Source organism: Equus asinus, chromosome 12 (assembly GCF_041296235.1).
Source record: "Equus asinus isolate D_3611 breed Donkey chromosome 12, EquAss-T2T_v2, whole genome shotgun sequence".
NCBI classification, from domain to species: Eukaryota; Metazoa; Chordata; class Mammalia; order Perissodactyla; family Equidae; genus Equus; species Equus asinus.
Window position 1 is genome coordinate 48,511,353 of NC_091801.1, and position 20,259 is coordinate 48,531,611.

The following is a 20,259-nucleotide window of genomic DNA, read 5'->3' on the forward strand; positions in this document are numbered from 1 at the left end:
CTAATGTATGTGCCTACACACCACAGAGAACACTGTTTCAATGGAAAAATAACTCATCAATTTGCAATTACAACCCTTTGGGTATATGTTTGAAAAAAGGAAACTTGTAACTGCACCTAAGACTTGAACAATGAGGTAAATAATCTCTCTATAAATTATTTGTAGGTGTGTGCAATACAACAGTCTCTCCTTCCCTTCTCCTTCTAAGTATCTGACTAAACAGTTTTGTTTTGAGCAAAACCTTGCTTTGGATAACTACATGAAAAATTATTATAATCACATATTACATTTGGGACTTTAAGTTTAGTTACTTAAAACCTTCCAAAATGAACATTTGGCTCATAAATATCTATGTTTGTCCTTGGTTCAAATGTCAATTTTTAAAAAACAGGATGTATTGTTATTTTTCTGATTATAAAAGTAATATGTGTTGAATATAAAAAAATTTTGCTGTTATTAGGATGAGGATCAGCCTTGTTTTGAGTTTGGTTCCAAAAGTCAGAACTAGAACTAAATAAAACAATTTAAAGGGAAACAGATTCTGATTCAACATAAGAATTTTCTAGCAATTACAGCTACCTGGCAACAGAATGGGCTGCCTCATGAGTTGGTGGTTTCCTCATCAATGAAGTACCCAAATGGCTAGACTGAAATTTATCAGGGATCTTATACAAAGAATTTGTACATCTAGGTCTAAATCCCAGTTCTGCTTCTGTGTAACTGAAAATAAATTACACAAACTTTCCTAAACCTCAATATTCCAACACATAAGTTGCTATGAGGTTAAGATGAGTCAAAGTACATAAAACACCTACCACACAGTCAGGGCTCAACAAACATTAGAGCTCCCTTTTTAAAGAATCCCTACACTTTTTCCTGCTTGGGTACAAGATTAGGATTAGATAATTTCTAAAGTTACTTCTCAATTCTGACATTCTATTAATTTAGATAGCAGCCGACTTCCTAGCCACTTCATAAATTATCCCTTTAATCTTTCAAAAAAGAATTATTTGCTTAGCTAATGAAGTATAATTCATCACTCATTGGCCAGTGGTAAGTATTGGTATTTGGACTTTCACAAGATTGTTATAATCTACAAAATAGTGTATTTACTAAGAGCAATAATCTGACGGAAAAAAAGTGCTTTGAACTAAAGTTGGAAATAATTCAGGAACTGGCTAATTATTCTTTGCCTGAAGGCATGTGTTATTTAGCTGTTAACTTTTTGTAGATCTGATTTTACAAGGATATACCCATGAGAAAAATGTCAGATGCGTATCCTTCAATACTTTATACTTAAAGTTGGTTTATAAGGCAAATGTCCTAAAGTTCTCAGTCAGATAATTTTAAAGCAAGTCTACTTTTTATACTTTTTGGTAAGTTCAGCTTACCAAACACTGAAAATTTCTTATGAAAAAAATAGTAATTGTTTTATACTGAAGATACTAAAAATGACATTTGTCTTTCAAAACAAATAAATTAAAAAAAGACAAAAACAAAGCAAGAATCATCAATCTGAAACCTAAAGATAAGATATGAACTAACAAGGAATTATGCATTTTACCTTACGGCCCACATAGACAGGAATGCCAATAATCATTGCAGGGATAGCGATCCCAGCTATTAAAGCAATTCCTACAGGAGCACCAACAAGTGTTCCCAGCTGCCACAATATTTTCTTCTTTCGGCTCCAGGGTTTCTTCCCCCAAAAAGTACATCCTGATGGACTAATGGAAAAAATTATAATGTAAAGTAACTGCTGCAAAACATCATAACAAATTACATCACATTAAAGCAATGACTATAAAAGAAGACTTCTCATACTTAGGAATGAGTTATTTTTTTACTCTTTGAATTCTGAGTTCATTAAAAGCCAAAAATCAAGGTAGGAACCACCATAAATTATATTAAAAGGATACTGATAACTGGGATTCGGGTTAAATATTTATCTCTAGTCCTCCATTAGCCTCAAAACCTTAGGTTAGTTTTTGAAGAGTGAATTAATGCAAAAAGTGCTTATTTTATCCCTGCTTTAGGCATACAATTATCTGATTAAATCATGAGTTCACTTTGTGGCCTAAATGAGGAAATTTATATATGAGAAAATTAATGTAAATATTTATGGCCTAGCATAATTACATGGGTCTTAAATACTAGCTTTCTAGTTTAACAAAAAAAGAAATCTCCATTTCCAAATTTTGACTAGTTATTAATCCCAAATGACTAGCACAATAATTTGGTTCCTTTTAAATTTATGTTACTAGAATAAAACAGATCCCTTTAAGTATCTTATAAACCCCAAGTTTAAAAATGCTTAGGATAATACTTTTTCCCAAAAAAAGTCCACTGTGGTCTTACGATATAAAATTACATTTAGATATAAATAGGTGCTTCTATAAGCTTACCTTAGATAATGTAAATCTGAGATTTCTTTCATACACAACCAGCAAAACTCACAACCACAGACAGCACATGTCATGTGATTACAGCTCCCATCATTCATCTTTATTATATAAGCAGCACAACGTGGACATGGCTTTATATCATCAGCTATTAGGAAAACAGAGAGACCTGTTCAGTATGTAAAACTGGTCTAAAAATTACAATTTCTAGTAGATAATCAATTGTAGCACTGCCAAAAAATCTTAACATGTATATTTGTTAACTGATAGCTTTAGCCTGCTATTTTTACCATATAAAGCATTTTTTCTTCTCTTCTGAGAAAAGAAACATTTTACATTAAATTTTCAAATTGTAAACATTTTTCAAACACAGAAGCAGAACAATGAGAACAAAGAATAACAAAATAATAAAAAGAGAAAGGAGAACCAAGGACAGTCATAGATAAATTGTGAACTATGTAAGGTTTGTTTTTGTCCCTACCCCATAGCTGCCTTCTCTGAGTGCCACTTCATGTTCTAGAACTTTCCTAACCATCTCCACTTAATTAAAACGTAGATATTCTATATACTATTCCTTTAGTGAATGAACACTAATAGGAAGTGACAATTTGATATTAATCTGAAGCACTATATACAAAGGACTATCAGTTTACCTTCTCTTCAAAGTAACATCAACTATAAGCATATAAAAATAACAATACAAGGCCAGCTCTGGTGGCCTAATGGTTAAGTTTGGCATGCTCCTCTTCAGCAGCCTGGGTTTGGTTCCCAGGCGTGGACCTACACCACTTGTCTGTCAGTGGCCATGCTGTGGTGGCAGCTCACATACAAAAAAAAAAGAGGAAGACTGGCAACAGATGTTAGCTCAGGGCTAATCTTCCTCAACAAAACAAAACAAAACAAATTAAAAAAACCAATACATACATCTTTAGAAAAGTAGCCTTTTCCTTGCATTTTAGTTCATAGAAAATAGGCCTTGCAAAGAATCAGTACCCAGAACAAAAAGGAGGAGGTAAGAGGTTAAGGTAGGGTTATATGGTTATAAACACTCAAATAACAAAAAATAGTTTCAGAACTAAAGCAACCATTTATTGATTATGCTCATAACTGTTTTTAATTTATCTTTGTCCTTTTTATTCATTTATTCAGATGCTATTGTTGAATGCTTCTTGAATAGTAATGGTTACAATGCACAAAGGTGCCAAGTTAAAATCAAGTGGTACATAACTTTAGGAATCACTGACACAGAATAAGAGTTATCTCAAATTATACAACTATTGTTGACTTGGACATCTATTTAAACAGAAATCAGTAATAATTTTACTATTACTAATAGCCAGCAATATTTTCTAAATACACACAGACACAAAAAATGATATGTAGTGTTAGCCACTGAATTCAAGTATTTGTTCCAATTTCTTAGATGATAAGCACTAAGCTATATTCTGTCTTCCTTTCTACAAACTTTGAGGTCAAATGTTACATGTGCTTTATCAGTGAATTCAGGTTTCCTTAGTGCTTCTTTTAGGGACAAAGCTGTTTTTTAACTTAAGAATTGGTCAATGCTCACAATTAGTGTTTTAACGATTCAAGCAATTTTGAGCAAACTGATAACTCTAATGCAGCCAAACCAAGACAAATGGCAATTACTAGAATATAAAAATTAAAAATACCCATAAGTCATGATTTAAAAATGATCCAAAGAACATAAAGTCTGCATTAAAAATTTTTTAACATTAGGGCATAAATGAAAAAAGCTGGCTTTTATAGCTGATATAACTTCTACTACATCAAATTAAAGAAATGCTAATAGTATCTGTTTAAGTGACATATTAATTGATAAACTTCCTCATTCCAGAGTATACTGAAGTAGTAAGTATCTCAATTAGAGACAGGAGTAAAGAGAATCAGGCTTTTGCTCTGATACATGCAATCTTCAGAACAAACTGAAAAGATGACATCCCCATTTATTCTTATGGTTCTAAAAACACAAACTAGGCTTTTAATATGCCAACAGTACATGTTAGAGAATTAACACTATTAGCGATGTATTTTTGATATGTCTCTTTTTTATATCTGTCCCCACGTTTTCAGTCTCTGTATACTTATTTATCTACAAAAGACTGTTTTGTCTGCTTTGTCTCTTAAAACAACAAATTAGAAAAAAAATTTACTATGCACATTATATATTTCTCTCAAAATATTCTCAAAATGCAAAAATCCTAAATAAAATTGTTTTACTGATTAGACAGTCAATTGATGCCCCATTCCCAAGCATCTATTAATCTACAGCTCCTTTATATTAAAGAAAAGGTTTCCCATTTCTATTTAAAGTGTTTGGCAAAAGTTTGTCTTTTTTGACTACTGCATCTCTATTTACTGTTAAAATACGGGCCATTGTTACATTAAGAAAAAACAATAGGTTACAAAATACTATGTTCTCAAAATTTGTTTTAAAACTCCCCTACCTCTACCATATTACCTGTAAGGACTTACAATAAAATGTTAACAGTGGTTATCTCTTGGGCTGGTATTATTAGCAGTTAGGGGTAGGAGTTGGGAGCCAATTAAGCATATTTTTATAAAGGGGGAAAATATGATAAAAATTAAAAATATGCAGTTGATTTAAAATGTAACTCCAAGTACATAAATTCCCTAGTAGTTATAAGAAATAGCCAACTAATTATTATTACACCAAGCTATTATTATTAAAAGCACAGCCAATTTTTCAATGTATTATGATAATGGGAGACAAAAAATACCAAGATATCTGGAATAGGAATTAATAAAAACATTTTAGATGGTAGTTTCCTTTCCTCTTTTTTCCCCACAAGTCAGTGAGAACCCAAGTTGAAGTTTTAATTTTTTATAGATTACATCAAAAGAAACTATCACATAAACATTTGTTCTGAGAGCTTTGATTTTTGGAGCACTGTAGGTAAAAACGCATGTAAAATTTTTGAACTATAAGATTTTTAAACAAACATGGAAAAATTCCAAATAAAGTTACTTTTTAAAAATCACCTTGGGAGGCTATATTTATTCCAACAATGCTACTATTTGGCTCAAATCATTTGGGAAGTTTTTCTTTCATAATTACTTTCAAAGTGCTTTATATAATATAAAAACAAATCACTCTCATGATCATATAGTCACCTCCTACTTTGGATCCACTCCATACCAGTGATTGGTATGATACTCTAGTTGTTAGACTTAACTCCAAAGGAGTTTTTGGTCATCCCAGAAATCAAACTGACATTAAGGGAATGTATCAGGATCTAAAGGTTATGACCAATAAGGCATTCCAGGGGAGCACTGCTGAAATAAACATACAATCTCTCACAGTGACTCCTGTGAGGAAGACCAACATTTATTTGGATAACTAAATCATAATTTTAAAATTAGTAACAAAAGTCATCTCTTAATCATTTTTTATAATGATGGTCCAAACATATGTAAATCTCTAGCAGGTGACTGATTTCTCTAAGTTTCACTACCTCATACAGCCAGAACACTTACTCTGAGCCAGAAATGTTTCAACTTTATGGACATAAGTATTCTAAGTATCTTCATTTTACAGATGAGGCAAGTAACTTGCTCATGGTCACACAGAGAATAAGTGGAGAAGCCGAGATTCGAATCCAGAGAGTCTGACTGCAGAGTCCATTCTCTTACTCTACATGTCTATGTCCTGTGTGCCCATCCCCTACTTAGAGAAGAGGGACATCACTTCCATCTGGGCCACTCAACAACTACAGCTGACTCCACAGGGGACAGTTTAGGTATATTCAAGTCCTCTCTGAACTGCTTCTGGACTCATACCTAAAAATTATTATTAATATATTTGAGTTTCACCCCAAATTTTCAGGAAACAGAAGTCAATCAGCAAACAAGCATGAAAATCCATGCACATTATATAAAGCATTAAAAGTTGAATTTAAAGTTTATTTAATTTTAAGTGCTTAATTTTAAATTCAACTTTAAATGCTGAATAAGATTTTTTTTCTAGTAGCATAAAGTACATGACTATCTCAATACGCTGCTGGTAGGAATGTGAATTATTTTCTTGATAAGTTTCTGTATTTTCTGAGTTTTTCCCTTTTACAATCAATGAGAAAGTGAATGAATATTTTTCCAAAATTCATTGCAATCCCAATAAATAATGAAAATTCTATGAATGTGAAATATTAACTTTTGGAACTTTTATTCAAAGAACATTAAGATGTTCAGAAATTTTTTTTTTTAATTTTGACATTTATGAGATACATACATTGCTCATGTATAGATCCTCAGGTTAATTTTTAAATTTCTAGCCAAAGTTCTTAGTTTGTGTCAAAGGACACAAAGTTGTTAGTGTCCCTACTAAGATATGATTTTGAACCCTTGATCCTGGAATTGGATGAGACATCTGTAAATAAAAAATATGTTTCACAAAACATGTAAATGAAAAGGATTCCAAAAATAAATACAGTCTTCCTGAGGTATGCTTGGATACCAAAATCTATGATGCTCAAGTCCCTTAGTTGGCCCTCGGTATCTGCAGATATGGAATCTACTAGGATATGGAAGGCCGACTGTACTGTTTTAAATCTGTAACCTTGTGATATTTACACAATTAGAAACAACCTAAAGGTTATATATTCAAAATTAATACTTTACTAAAAATATTTGCTAAGTTGTACATAAAACATCTTTATAAACAACAGTTTTGGACCATCTTCAGTAGTCAGTTATATAAATCATCATGACACTTCCTTTTTCCTTTTTTTTTTTAAAGAAAATCTTTCCAATCTCAATACCACTTTCTTCCACAGGAAAGAATGAGTGCTTCTGGGACAGAAATACTAACATGTAAAACACTTTTGAAAACTGAAGGGTGAACAAGTGATAACAGGAACTAAATACTGTATTTTTATTAAAATAACTAGTGTTCTTTGTCAAATATTTTATTAGAAAAAGTTCGACATAAATACCTGCTGCTCCAGACTCTTGACTATAACTAATGGATGAAGAACGTATAGTCCTCAGACGTAAACTCTGGGCTCTCTCTTGTCGAGCAGCATCACAGGTCTGATTAGGATGCCAAATCTGTTTACAGTGGTAGCAAAACTCTGTTCCACAGCCTTCTCGCCCACAAGTTAATTTTGGACAGCTAGCACATCCAAATGCTATCACAGCATATCTTGAAAGAACAAGAAAAACGACTTAAAATGTGATGTAAAACAAGAGATAATCACTAAGTAAAAAAATTATCCATCTTAAATGCTATTCCTGAAAGTTCTCTATTTATGCATGAGCAAAGGGCCATAAACTCTAACACTATCTTACCAATATAAAAATGGGGAAAAAATGAACGGTTCAGAAATGAAGACATATAAATGGTTTAAAAATCTTTTAAGTTCAATTTTTAACTTTTAACTAGGATACCAAACTATATATATAGCTTAATCCCAGTTTTATAAAAATGCTATTAAATCAGTATTGTATGCACATAGAAAAGACTAGAAAGAAACACACCAAAAGTCTTAACAGTAGTTTTTCTGGTATTAGAGTTTTAATTTTCTTCTTTATATATTCATACACTTCTGATTTTTATAATTACTTGTTACTTTCAAAATCAGAAAGATTTAAAAAATTATCCATCTAAAAATATAATGACTATACGGATCAATTATACCTGTCAGTTAATGGCAAACTCTGCCATTATAAACTGTGATTATCTTCTATTTATACATAAATTCTCATATTTTTGTTTCTAAGACGCATGGTAAAAGTAGTCTTTGGGGCCAATCTCCTACCAAAAAGTACACAAACTTGAATTTTTCAATTAGGAAGTTTGTTTCTTTACTTCAGATAAAAGATTGAGAACAGCAGATTTGTGACTAGCCCTAATAACTTATTCTCTGAGTTAATATTTTTGGCACTTTAAAAATTTCCCCGTGAAAATAAATTCTGTGCACTCTTGGGCATTTATCCCAGAGAAATGAAAACTTATGTTCACACAAAAACCTGTACACAAATGTTTACAGCAGCTTATTTGCAATAGCCAAAAACTGGAAACAGCCCAGATGTCCTTCGACAAGTGAATGGTTAGACAAACTATGGTGGCATTATATACCACAGAATACTACTCAACAACAAAAAGGAACTATTGATACACTTAACAACTTGGATGAATCTCTGGGGAATTATGCTGAGTGAAAAAAGTCAATCTTGAAAAGTTACATGGTGTATGATTCCATTTAGATAACATTTTTGAAACAGAATTTTAGAAATGGAAAACAGATTAGTGGTTGCCAGGGGTTAGGGATGGGGTGGGGAGGGGACAGGGCAGGAGAGAGGTGGCTGTATTTATAAAAGAGGAACATAAGAGATCTTTGTTGTACAGTACCTTGACTGTGGTGGTGGACACATGAACCTACAAGTATAAAATAGTATATAACTAAAGACACACACACACACACACACAAATAAGTATAAGTAAAACTGGGGAAATTTGAATAAGATCAGTAGATTGTATTAACACCAATATCCTGGTTGTGATATTGTTTTATAGCTTTGCAGAATGGTACCACTGGGGCAAAGTGTTTGAAGGACACACAGGATTTCTCTGAATTATTTCTTACAGCTACACACAAATCTACAATTATCTCAATAAAACTTTCAAACACAAAATGTCTAGAGCTTTTTGGTTCTCTTTGAAAGAGAAACAAACAAGTCTTACCTATGTATAGGAAATATCAAACATTTCCTTTTGCTTAGAAATTTAGGGGAGTTTTCAGGGCTCCTCTTGTTACTGGCTATTATTAAAATAAAATTTTAAATAATAATCATAACTGACATTTTTATTAAACTTCAAGATAATCTATTAAATTATGCAAAATTTTAAGAGTCAGGAAGTTCCTCCATTTTTTGGCCCTGTTGCTCCCTTAGTATCTCACCCTTAAAACTTAAATTTCACATCTTAAATTCCCTTTTATTTCTGATAGACCAATTCTCCAATTATCATTGTCTATCATAAATATGTTCAAACATGATTGAATTAAAGGTAATTTAAATCAACACAGGATAATTTAGCAAGGTTTCATTTCCCTGAGAGTTTATTCATTGTAGTCTCAATAAAAAGAAAAAAACTTTCAAAGATTCTACACTATATTTTCTATCAAGTTATAATCTAAAGCAGTCTTTAAAATAGTCAATGAAAAGGAAATTGCATTCTCTTCTAAACCTCTTCTCTATCCTACCTTTTCTTGAAAGAAGGAGGGAAAAGGAGGGACACAATGGGGAAACCTGTGTGCATGCAGGGGACAACACTAAAACCAACTATTTTTCAAATCAGTCACAATTTATAAAGGAAGAAGAAAAGTTTAGGCTACCTGGGCCAAATTCCACTTCTACCACTTATTAGCTGTATAGTTTTATGTAAGTTACATAATCTCCCTACAACTAAGTTTTCCCAAACATAAAACAGGGATCCTCTGAAGTTTGGTTTGGCCTCAGTTATTTAGCCACAATCAGCTTCAGCTTTGGCCTCCTTGATCTTTAGAAAGCCAAATAAGCATATGACAGCTTTAATGACATTGTGAGTACTCTGCACTTGTGCTTGATATGAACATGTGATCATACAAGTTACCATCATTTCTACATTAACATAACGTATGTCATATTAATATCTGAACATCCATTTTAAAATAAACATAGGTAGGCATTCCAGGCATAACTTAGAGTAAAAATCTTATTGCTTTATATGGTGAAATTTTACTGGACAACTAAACTATAAACATACACATTGTGTTGCAAGAATAAAATGCAATAATTATTAGTGTTGACTGTAAAAGTCAAATTTAGATACAAACTTAAGAACTTGCAAATAATTACATAGGGAAACAGATTTACTGATAATACGAACATTGAGAGTGTTTTAACTAGATAAATTTAGGAGGAATATATCCTTTATGAGCAAATAAATATTTATAAAAATATTAGGTAGATTAATAGAAATTAGGTTATATCATAATTCTAACCTTTGCAGAAGGTTGTTCAATACACTACTATATCACTAAACAAAACTTTTAAGAACTGACAATTTTTAATTAACGATTTAGGCTATGAGTCTTTTAAGAGATAGTTCTAGTAGGGAATGCATAATATCTTGACAAGAACAATTAAAAGCAGAATGTTAACTTTGCCATTTCAAAATTTCATGGCAGTGAAGTTCCAAAATCTGGCACAAAAGCCATAAAAACATGAAGGGGTATGGCAAGAAAACTGAGGATGCAAAAAACAGTTTCTTCTCAATAATCAAACTTCAAAACAGCTTCATAAACTGCTTTAAGATGAAAATTCTTTATAGTTTTAAGTCTAAAGACTTAAGCTTGTTGGAAATGATCCTTATAGACAGTGAATATCTATTATCTATTTAGAATTTTTAAAATACGCAGAATTATCAGGAGCAAATTAACAGCTGACATGTATAGTAATTATCATTCCTGCATTATGATGTCAAACATTTAATATGTGACTGTTAATTAAAACAATAATGTTTTAAAATGAAATTTTACATTTATTTTTCTAACCCAGAAGTTCATCACACCATGATTGGTAATATTTGACTTTGGCCTTGGAGGAATATTGATTCAACATCTGGCCACTTGGCATTTGGTGAAAATGTAGGTTTTGATGCATCTCAAAAATTAGGATATAATAAAAAGAGTTGTGACATTTAAATAAGACAATACGTGTGTGTGTGTGGAGAGAGAAAGAGGTGAGGGAAAGTAGGGAGAAAGGGAAAGAGAATTAGTTCATGGCACATCACATGTACTCAAATGTTAGAGATAAAGTACATGAAACTTGTTTTATGCTACTTCTCTGCGTTTTCTTAATGGAAAAGCTAAGATGTCCTATCCCAGAACTAAACGTTCAAGTCTATTCAATCTGTGAAAATTCCAAAGAAAAACAAGATTATCTTTAATAATACTAACCAAATATTTTCATGAATATATATTTTGATGACTGTAAAAGTTAGTCTAGTAGTTTTTTCTTATGCTAACAATGATTAAGTGTTTACTATGTAAGTGTTCTGTGTTCATACACATTCAGCCCTAATAATAACTGTTAAGCACATTCTATAACATATCAAGGAATTAAATGTACCTAGCATTCACATATTTTGAAAACGGAATGTTAGGCCTCTTGAAGGTGATTTTCATTGGGTGGGAGCCAAACTTATTTTCCATTGGAAAACAGTTCTCAAATTATAATGGAAGCAAATGGTAAACCTAAATACAAAATACTTGCTTGAAAGAAAAATTTCAGGAGTCTCTGGTGCATTACGTGTTATTTGGAATAAAACCAGGCTTAGCAGAATGTCAGAGAGAGAACAATAATACTGGTTAACTAAACATCTCTGGCATATTCAGACCCAAACTTGGTTTGGAAGAACTCCATTTCCTTCTATGATCCATCATTTAACTTAAGTCCTACTTTCCATCTCTGTTCTTCAGCTGAAAGTCTCTAGCTACTTGAAATGCTTAAACATTCCTACTTAGCAGGAGTGGAAGAATAGGAAGAAAGTGAAGAAGATATAAAGGGACTGAAATAGGGCAGTCTTTCCAGGAATGTTTTCTGTTCACTGGGTTATTAACAGGTGATCCACACTAAGAAAGTATTCAATGCTCAAGTTAGAAAAATGCTAAGCAAAATTAGACTGCTTTTTTGTTTGTTTTTTTACTATAGGATTTGCTAAAAGAATTTTTAACATACCAACATTCAGTAGATAGCAAACACTACTTCTTGAATGATTTGACCACGACATCTATTTCCTGGAGAGTTTCAGAGTACCAGAGTTCCACAAATTACCCTATCAGTAACACTGAGGAAATAGGGATAGTACATTCTGCCTTGAGCAAATTCCTTATGAAGAACAGTAAGAAGAGCAAACTATACTTAACATGAAATGCAATCCTAAGAAAGACATAAAAATAAGAATTTTAATTAAAAGATGAGAAAAAAGAATGAAGAAAGGTTATCCAGGAGTCCAAGAAAACTTTTTTCAAAAGCACAAAGTTTTAACACAACCTTTAAAGAACAAAGGAAATATAATCAGAAATATCAAAATTATTTGACTCAGTTAAGGGGAAAAGTCAAGTTCTATATCAAAACCAACAGGCTCATATTTCCACTTGCAAGAAGTAACTACCAGTTCAGTGGAAAAGGAGTGACTTACTTGATTAATATAATTGGGAGAAGACCTAGCAAAGTGAGGCTCATTTCCTGGTTCCCTCTTTCAGGATCTGTTTTCCTACAGAGGAAGCATTCTGATCTGCTTTCCACTACATGTTGCAGGAGAGGCCTACAGTTGTAGAGAACTGCCCAGACTATTTGGAGATGTCCGTCTAATTTAGGGGTGGAGTGTTAGCAAGCTCTTTTGGCTGCAATTTCTAAAGCTACATTCTTTAGTCGACTAATTAGTAAGAGAAAGCTGAAATATCTCCTGTGTCTTATATATCAACCTGGTTCTTAATGAGGGTGTGAGGGGAAGAATGTTATTTTTATTGATTCCCTAAAACTCTACTAAAAATCTTAGTATCAATTAACAATGTTTGGTGTAGCAGTAGTATATACTGAATTATTTGGTGTTAAAATACACCTAAATTAATTTTATGGTTAGGAAGAATAAATTAAAAAGAGCAAACTCTTAACTAAAGGTATTCTTAGAATACTTTCATGAATGTCTATTCTAACACATAGTAATATTTATCACTAGTTATAAATTACAACTTCCCCTGAAACATAGTTTATTCATTATGGCTCCTCATACACAAAACCTGCTGTTTTCGAAGTCACATGTACTGTTTCCTCCAGAGAAAATCAAAGTTGGATCTCTCCTTTATATAAAATTTCTAAAACATCAGCCTAAAAAGCATTTCCAGCATGTGAAAAGATGGCCAAGTTATGGCTAAAACTCTTCTTCGTAGGAGGGGAATGAGAGTCATATGGATATTAACTGGAATTCAAAAAATACATATTCTTTAGCCCCTAAGTCTACGGCCAGCCCCATTTTTTTAATCCATTATGAATAGTATCCTCCACCAGAATAAGTTATTATTTGGAGCCATTTAAATGTCAGCGTATCAGCTTGAAGCTACACAAACCTGATTACAGTTGATCACATTACTTTAAAATGGTTTATTAACTGTTCCTAAGTTATATGAGTTATGTTAGCAGCACACAGTCAGATCAGTTCATTCAACAATACTTATTGAGCATGTGGTTGACCTACAGTTACAAAGAAAAAAAAATACTTTTTTTGCCCTTGAGGGGCTCACAGACATTAAATCATCAATTATATTCTAATATAATAAATGTTCCTGTATATTCAAAGATTCCCAGCAAAGTCAGAAGTACTCACATGAGATGGCAGGGATAATGGGTACTTGTAAAAGGATGGTCTTAGCTAACTGAAACAAGTAATGACAGAACTAAAATGCCAACTTTTTGCTATCTGCCTAGACAATGTACAAACTAGGCCTCCGAGGCAGAAGGCAATCAGATATTTTTATCCAAGACACATTCTATGCTTCCCCTCCTACACATCCTTCACCTCAATTCTTCTCCCCAGCCAAGGCCAGATTCTTCTCTGAATCCGTGTAGACTGCCATATTCTAGAAGAGATCTGGCTAACTTTACCCTGGTTAAATCACAGCAAACAGGTTTGGCCTCCTAGGCCCCTTCTCAAGAAGAGTTTTTAGAAACGCTGTCCTTTAAACAAGTTTAATCTGCCCTGGCTCTCAGAAGAGTGGAAAGAATATTAGGTCAGAAATCCTAAGAGATCTCAAACAGAAACCAGGTCAGGTTTTCTTTCTACTCTAAGCTAAGGCAGTATTTCTCAAACTGTGTTAAATTACATGTTTAAGTAAAACTGATGTCAGACGCAAAGAACAGCCATATTGATAAATACCAAGAGCAAAAGTAAAAATTCATAATTTCACATCTAGCATTTCTGGAAAAAAGCCTTTCAAGTGTGTTGTACAATGAAAGGGGTTAAATACTATATACATGCCTAAGGTACCATACTGTTGGCTAAGCATTTCTATGAATAACTGCCAAGCAGATGTTTACCACATTCCTTATGCCAGATTTAAAAAATAAATGGAGTTTAAATAAAACATGTCCCTCTTTGGAGCCAAAGATTTTAATAAGTTCCAGAGGGAAGGGATTTTCATCTTTTGCTCATTATTAAATCTTCAGTACCTGGCACATAGGTGCATTAAATATTTGAATGACTGTGCTAAAAAAATAAAAACAAAACCAGAAATGGAGATGAGGAATGATAAGTAAGAGCTACTAAAAGCTTCCTGTGTGCTAGGAATTATGCAAGTAGCAACATCAAAGATCTATCTTAATCCTTATAACAATATGATAGGATAGAGATTAAAAATCAGGTCTGTACATGCTCATAGTAAGTAAAACTGTAACTTTTAATGAGGGCTTATGTAGTATTCTGTTTTCAAAGTATACACATAAGTTTTATGTTACTTGGTGATGTTTTCTACATAACACAACCATAAAACCTATAACATAATCAAGTATATAAAATATGCTCTTAACAATCTAGAGAGCCAGCATAAATCAAATATAAACGAGAATACATAAATAAGAGTAATCTCCATGACGTGTTTTCTTTGTCCTTTGTAGTAAGACTACTGACAACCACCAAAACCAAAAATTAATTTATAGCCAAATTAATCAAGACCAATTCTTTGTTAAACTTCTAACAGTTGAGTGGTTGTTTTCAAAATAACAGAATCTATTAAAGTAGCTGTTTCTATTATTGTGTATTTTATACTTGAGTTAACATTTATCCTCCCCAAAATATTCAGAATACTAAGCCATTTTACTTTCTAACAATGAAGTTTCAATGAGAAGAAACTGTGCAGAAATATCCCAAAGTCTGAGTTTATGAAAAACCTTAAAATTTTACTGAGAAATTCCATATATATGAAAGGATTTATACAGAACAATAAAACGAATACCCCTGTATCTACCATAAAATAAGAACAGGATCAGTAGGGTGACCATATAATTCACAACCTAAACTGGAACACTTGAGAAAAAAAGGTGATGCTATTAAAAATTACACCAGTACAATAAGCATCAACTGGGACTATCCTGGGTGAGTCAGAATCTAAGGTTACCTTTTTTATCAGTGGCTTTAGAAGTTCCTTGATTGCTCCTCAAAATTCACATCCCTTCATCTTCCTCTCAAGAGGTAAGCATGAAACTAAATGTTTATTCATTTTACTGTTAATGAACATTTGTTTTTTTCTTGTTTGTTTGCTGCTGTGAACAATCTTAAACATGTCTCCTAACTAGATGTCTCCTGGCACATAAGAGTTTCTCTAAGGTATTCAATCAGGAGTGGTTCTTCTAAGTTATAGGGTGATTGTGCATTAAATTTTAATAAATAATATGGCAGTAGGTAAGCTAATCATTCACCTGTATTTTCTTTTAGTTTAATTGTTTCCTTTTATTTATATAACTTACCTCTGTAACCTGCTTTGATTTTGTTTTGATGTGTTATGTGTGGTGACAATCTAATTTTTCCCCCCTCAAATATCTAATTTTCACAATTCTATATGTTGAATAAGCTATATTTTCCCAGTTGGTTTGGCATGCTTCACCCCAAATCAAGTTCTTATATAAACTAGAATCTATGTCAGCCCCAAATATAGTGTTCCATTAGGTTGATAGTGTTGATATTGTCTACTATGATGACATGATCAATCCACTCAGCACAAGAGAATACTCCTATTTAGTGACTAGAAAGCTTGTGCCCCTGGATTTATTGCCTCAACCTCTCCTGGCCAGAAGTCCTGCCACTTAAACCTCTCTTTAATTTGTTCCATTATTTTCAGATTTTTTCTTTTAAAACTATTAAACACTTAAAAGGAACTCATGAAATATCTCTTACCCTAGGGTTCTGTGAAAGACAGTTAGAAAATCACACTCTTTCTCCAGATAAGAAGCAATACAGAGGCATATTCCTCACTAGATGAACTCTCTCTACAGGAGAATTTGCTATAATGACTTGCAAAAAGTTTTTTTTAACCTAAAAATTGCTATCCAACTTGAAATCTACTCTAATGAATGTGCACACCTGCAACAGTGAACATGTTGTACAGAGGTCCATGGGATCAAGAGTGCTACAATCAGATCCAAGCTGTTCTTCTGACAGGATACTGTCTCCTGCTCAAGTTATTTAAAGGCATTGTTCACTATCCCTATTTTCTTCCTATCTTTTTCTTAAGAATTTAGCCCTTCATGGGTACCAGTGTTTGCTTCTGCCATACACCTGCAAGCACAGCCAACCTTGGCCCAGTTTAGACAGTTATCTTTAACCTATTATTTTCTTATGTTATAGTTCAAGCTCCATGTAGTATAGGAGAGCATAGTTCAAATTTGATACTGAATAGTATCTCTGAGTCCTTCAAACAACTAAGGAATTCATAAAATGTTTAAAAATTAGGTAATATTTTTAATGCTTTATATTACACAGAAATCCTTGGTGGATAGTTAAGTGCCAGTGACACCTCGGAAAACTGGTTGAGATTTGCACAGGCTGGAAACATATTACTAACTTTTCTCATTTAAAATTATAGAATATAGGCTAGATGCAATCTAAAAATTTGCTACTAGACAGGCTGTTAAAAACAGATTTGATTTGGATGATGAGTCCTGAAATTGTCATGTGACAGACTCACATTCAAACCTTGTCTCTGATTGTATCCACATAAACTTGGAAATTCTGGGTTTCCCAAACTCTTACTTATAGATAATTTCTGGTTTACTAATGGTATGCTAAATCACATCCAGTATTTATGGCTTTCGTTATTCTTGAAGAGCATATTGACTGTTTATTCCTGGTTGTGACAACCGTACATAGTAATTCTTTTTAAACAGGGGTTGCTGTTAACATGATAATCAAATATATATGCAAAATTATTTTAAGTGTTGGGAAAATGGTATTTGTAATTCAAAAAGTTGAGGCATGTGAAGTACTACATAACCTCTAGATCTTGAGACTAGTAAATACTTGTTATCTATACCAGCATGACTACATCATACTGTGGCACAGATTAAGATACCCTTCAAAAAGAGTCATTTAAGTTTATACAAATGACCTCCCCACCAAAAACAAACAAGCAAAACCCCTGATCATTTCATCTGTTATACCAAAATAAAAATTCCCCAAATGTATGGGGAAAATCAATTTTGCCCACAACTAGATCCTGTACTCTACTATCTTATCCCTTTCTTCTGAAAATGCTCTTAAGTGAATATGTGATGCAGAGATAATATAAAAATGAGTAAAGTAAGATTCCTGCCTTTAACATCCACTATTGCACCTGACATATGTTATGCACTCAATGTATGTTTATCTATTGAATGAATCAATTAACTGGCATGTCAAGATTTTTCTTTTGAGTAATGGTCAGCAAACTATTATTTTATCCACAGAGAAAAAAAATTAACTCAAGAAAAATTAGACAAAAATCTTCTTACCCACAGTCCGGAGCTGGACACCACCTACAATCAGGATCTGCAACGAGCCACCGTCTAAGCATAAATTCTTCATATTTTTCCATCAAAACATCATCACTTAATATCAAGCGAATATCATGGGGATTAAACCGTTCAGTACATTCTGGGCAACTGATATTAACTCTACTTTCAGAAATTTCTATCCTTAGATATTGTCGTAAGCAATCCACGCAAGATCTATGATGACAAGTCATTATCTCAGGAAATCTGTCTTTAGAATGCCGCAAAAGGCACAAAGGGCACTCTATAAAGTCTCCAATTTGTTTGCTGATGGAAGTTAATCCATTGTCAGAGGAGGTATTTGTGGAGAAAATGGAGTTCTTATCAGTACACATTTCAGAATGTATACTTTCAATACTCGCAATTCCATCCACCCCGCCATTTAGCTCCCTTGATTTACGTTTGTTATCCTTTTTCCTCCGAAACAGAGAGCCTATTGAAATTCTTCTTTTTTTCGGTGCCTTTTTGACTGAAGGCAAGCTCACAGATGAAGCAGAAGACTGAAGATCTCGATCTGAACCCATTTGCCGATGCAAACTCATGTCTAAAATGTTCATCAGAATTGAGTCAGGGTCTGTGTTTACACACAACCCTTCATTATATTTAGAGAGAAAACTTATTTCTTGTTGTTGCGTTCAGATTAAGTCATGATGTAAGAAAATCCTACTTGGTTCCTTCAGAGAATTCTTGAAAAAGTTCAGTTTACAGAAGACTGTTATCATAGATGTTCTGAAACAAAACAAAACACCAAGATCATTTAATTGTATTCTTAGTCTGCTTGTTTTTTCATAAATTTACAAACTCACTATGAAACATCAAACAAGTATGTTCTTTAATCATCAGGTTTTAATTTTTTTAAATAAGGCCAATTTATTGAGTAGACTACAAGAGAATATAAAATCAACACTGAAATAACAACAAGGACATTCTTTAATTCAACAAAAGATTCTAGATTTGAGCTGACTTTATCATTGTTAAAATATCATACAAAACTTTTGATCATTATCACTCAGACTTCAATGATTCCCCACTGCTTTTAGGAGTTTTTTTTAAAATTGACAATAAAAAGTACACGCATATACAAAGGGCTAAGCATAGCTTACACAATGTTGAAGAACAAAGTGTGTGGGGGGGAGGTTCTCTTACACTGCCAGATATAATGACTTACTGTAAAGTTACAGTAATTAAGAAGACAATGTGGTACATCACAAGGATGGATACAAAGACCAATCGAACCAAAAACAGTCCAGAAAAAAAGTCCCACATATATACGGATACTTGATTTATGTCAAAGGTGACACTGCTGAGCACTAAGAACAGCCTTTTCAAAACCAAAACAACATAGGACTGTTTTACTGGTTACCATCTGAGAAGAGAAAAGGTGCATACCCCAAGCAGATGGTTCATGGACCTAAATACAAAAAGTAAAATCATAAAGCTTCTAGGAGTCAATAGAAGAGAGTATTTCAATGAAAAGAACTCTTAAACAGAATATACAAAAGTACTTATCATAAAAGACTGATAAACTGGATTACAATAACATCAACAGATAGTATCAAGGGAGTGGAAGACATTTGCCACATATAACTAATAAAGGACCAGTATCCGGAGTATGGAAAGAACACTTACAAATCAATATGACACAGCAGACAATCCAATAGGAAAATGGGCAAAGGACTTAGGCATTTCAAAAAAGGATATGAAAAAGTGCTCAACATCATTTGTCATCAGGGAAATACACATTAAAGCCACACTGGGAGACCACTACACACCCAACAGAATGGTTAAAATTCAGACTGACATTTCCAACTGTCAGCAAAGATGTGGACTGCTGGTGGAAGTGTAAAATGGCACAACTTCTTTGGAAAACTGTTTAAGAGTATCAAATTTGAAGAGAGATATTCCATTACCCAATTATACTCCTAGAAATGAGTGTGAAAAAGAAAGGAATGCACACACACACATCAAAAGATATACATAACAACATTCATAGCAGCATTAATTAGAATAAGCTAAAAAACTGGGCACAACCCACATTTCTATCAATAGTAGAATGGATAAATAAATTGTGGTATATTCACCCTCTAGGATACTGGAAAGCAATGAAAATGAGCACAATACTGCTATACACACAACAAGAAGGAATCTCACACAAAAGAATGTGTACCGTATAATTCCATTTAAATAAAGGTCAAAAACAAGCAGAACTAATCTATGATGTTAGAAGTCATGATTGTAGCTACCTTTCAGAGAG

General features: G+C 32.9%; 1 protein-coding gene across 3 annotated transcripts in view; it reads right to left on the minus strand.

Moving 5' to 3' along the window:
• Window positions 1–20,259, minus strand: part of RNF19A (ring finger protein 19A, RBR E3 ubiquitin protein ligase) — a 44,949-nt gene that overhangs the window by 8,975 nt on the left and 15,715 nt on the right. For all 3 annotated transcript variants that reach the window (XM_014867361.3, XM_070481405.1, XM_014867362.3), the window contains exons 2-5: window positions 17,967–18,734; window positions 7,376–7,584; window positions 2,406–2,550; window positions 1,565–1,727 (exon numbers count right to left, since the gene is read on the minus strand). In XM_014867361.3, coding sequence (XP_014722847.1) covers window positions 1,565–1,727; window positions 2,406–2,550; window positions 7,376–7,584; window positions 17,967–18,562 — 1,113 coding nt within the window. In that variant the 5' untranslated portion in view covers window positions 18,563–18,734. The remainder of the gene's footprint in view (window positions 1–1,564; window positions 1,728–2,405; window positions 2,551–7,375; window positions 7,585–17,966; window positions 18,735–20,259) is intronic.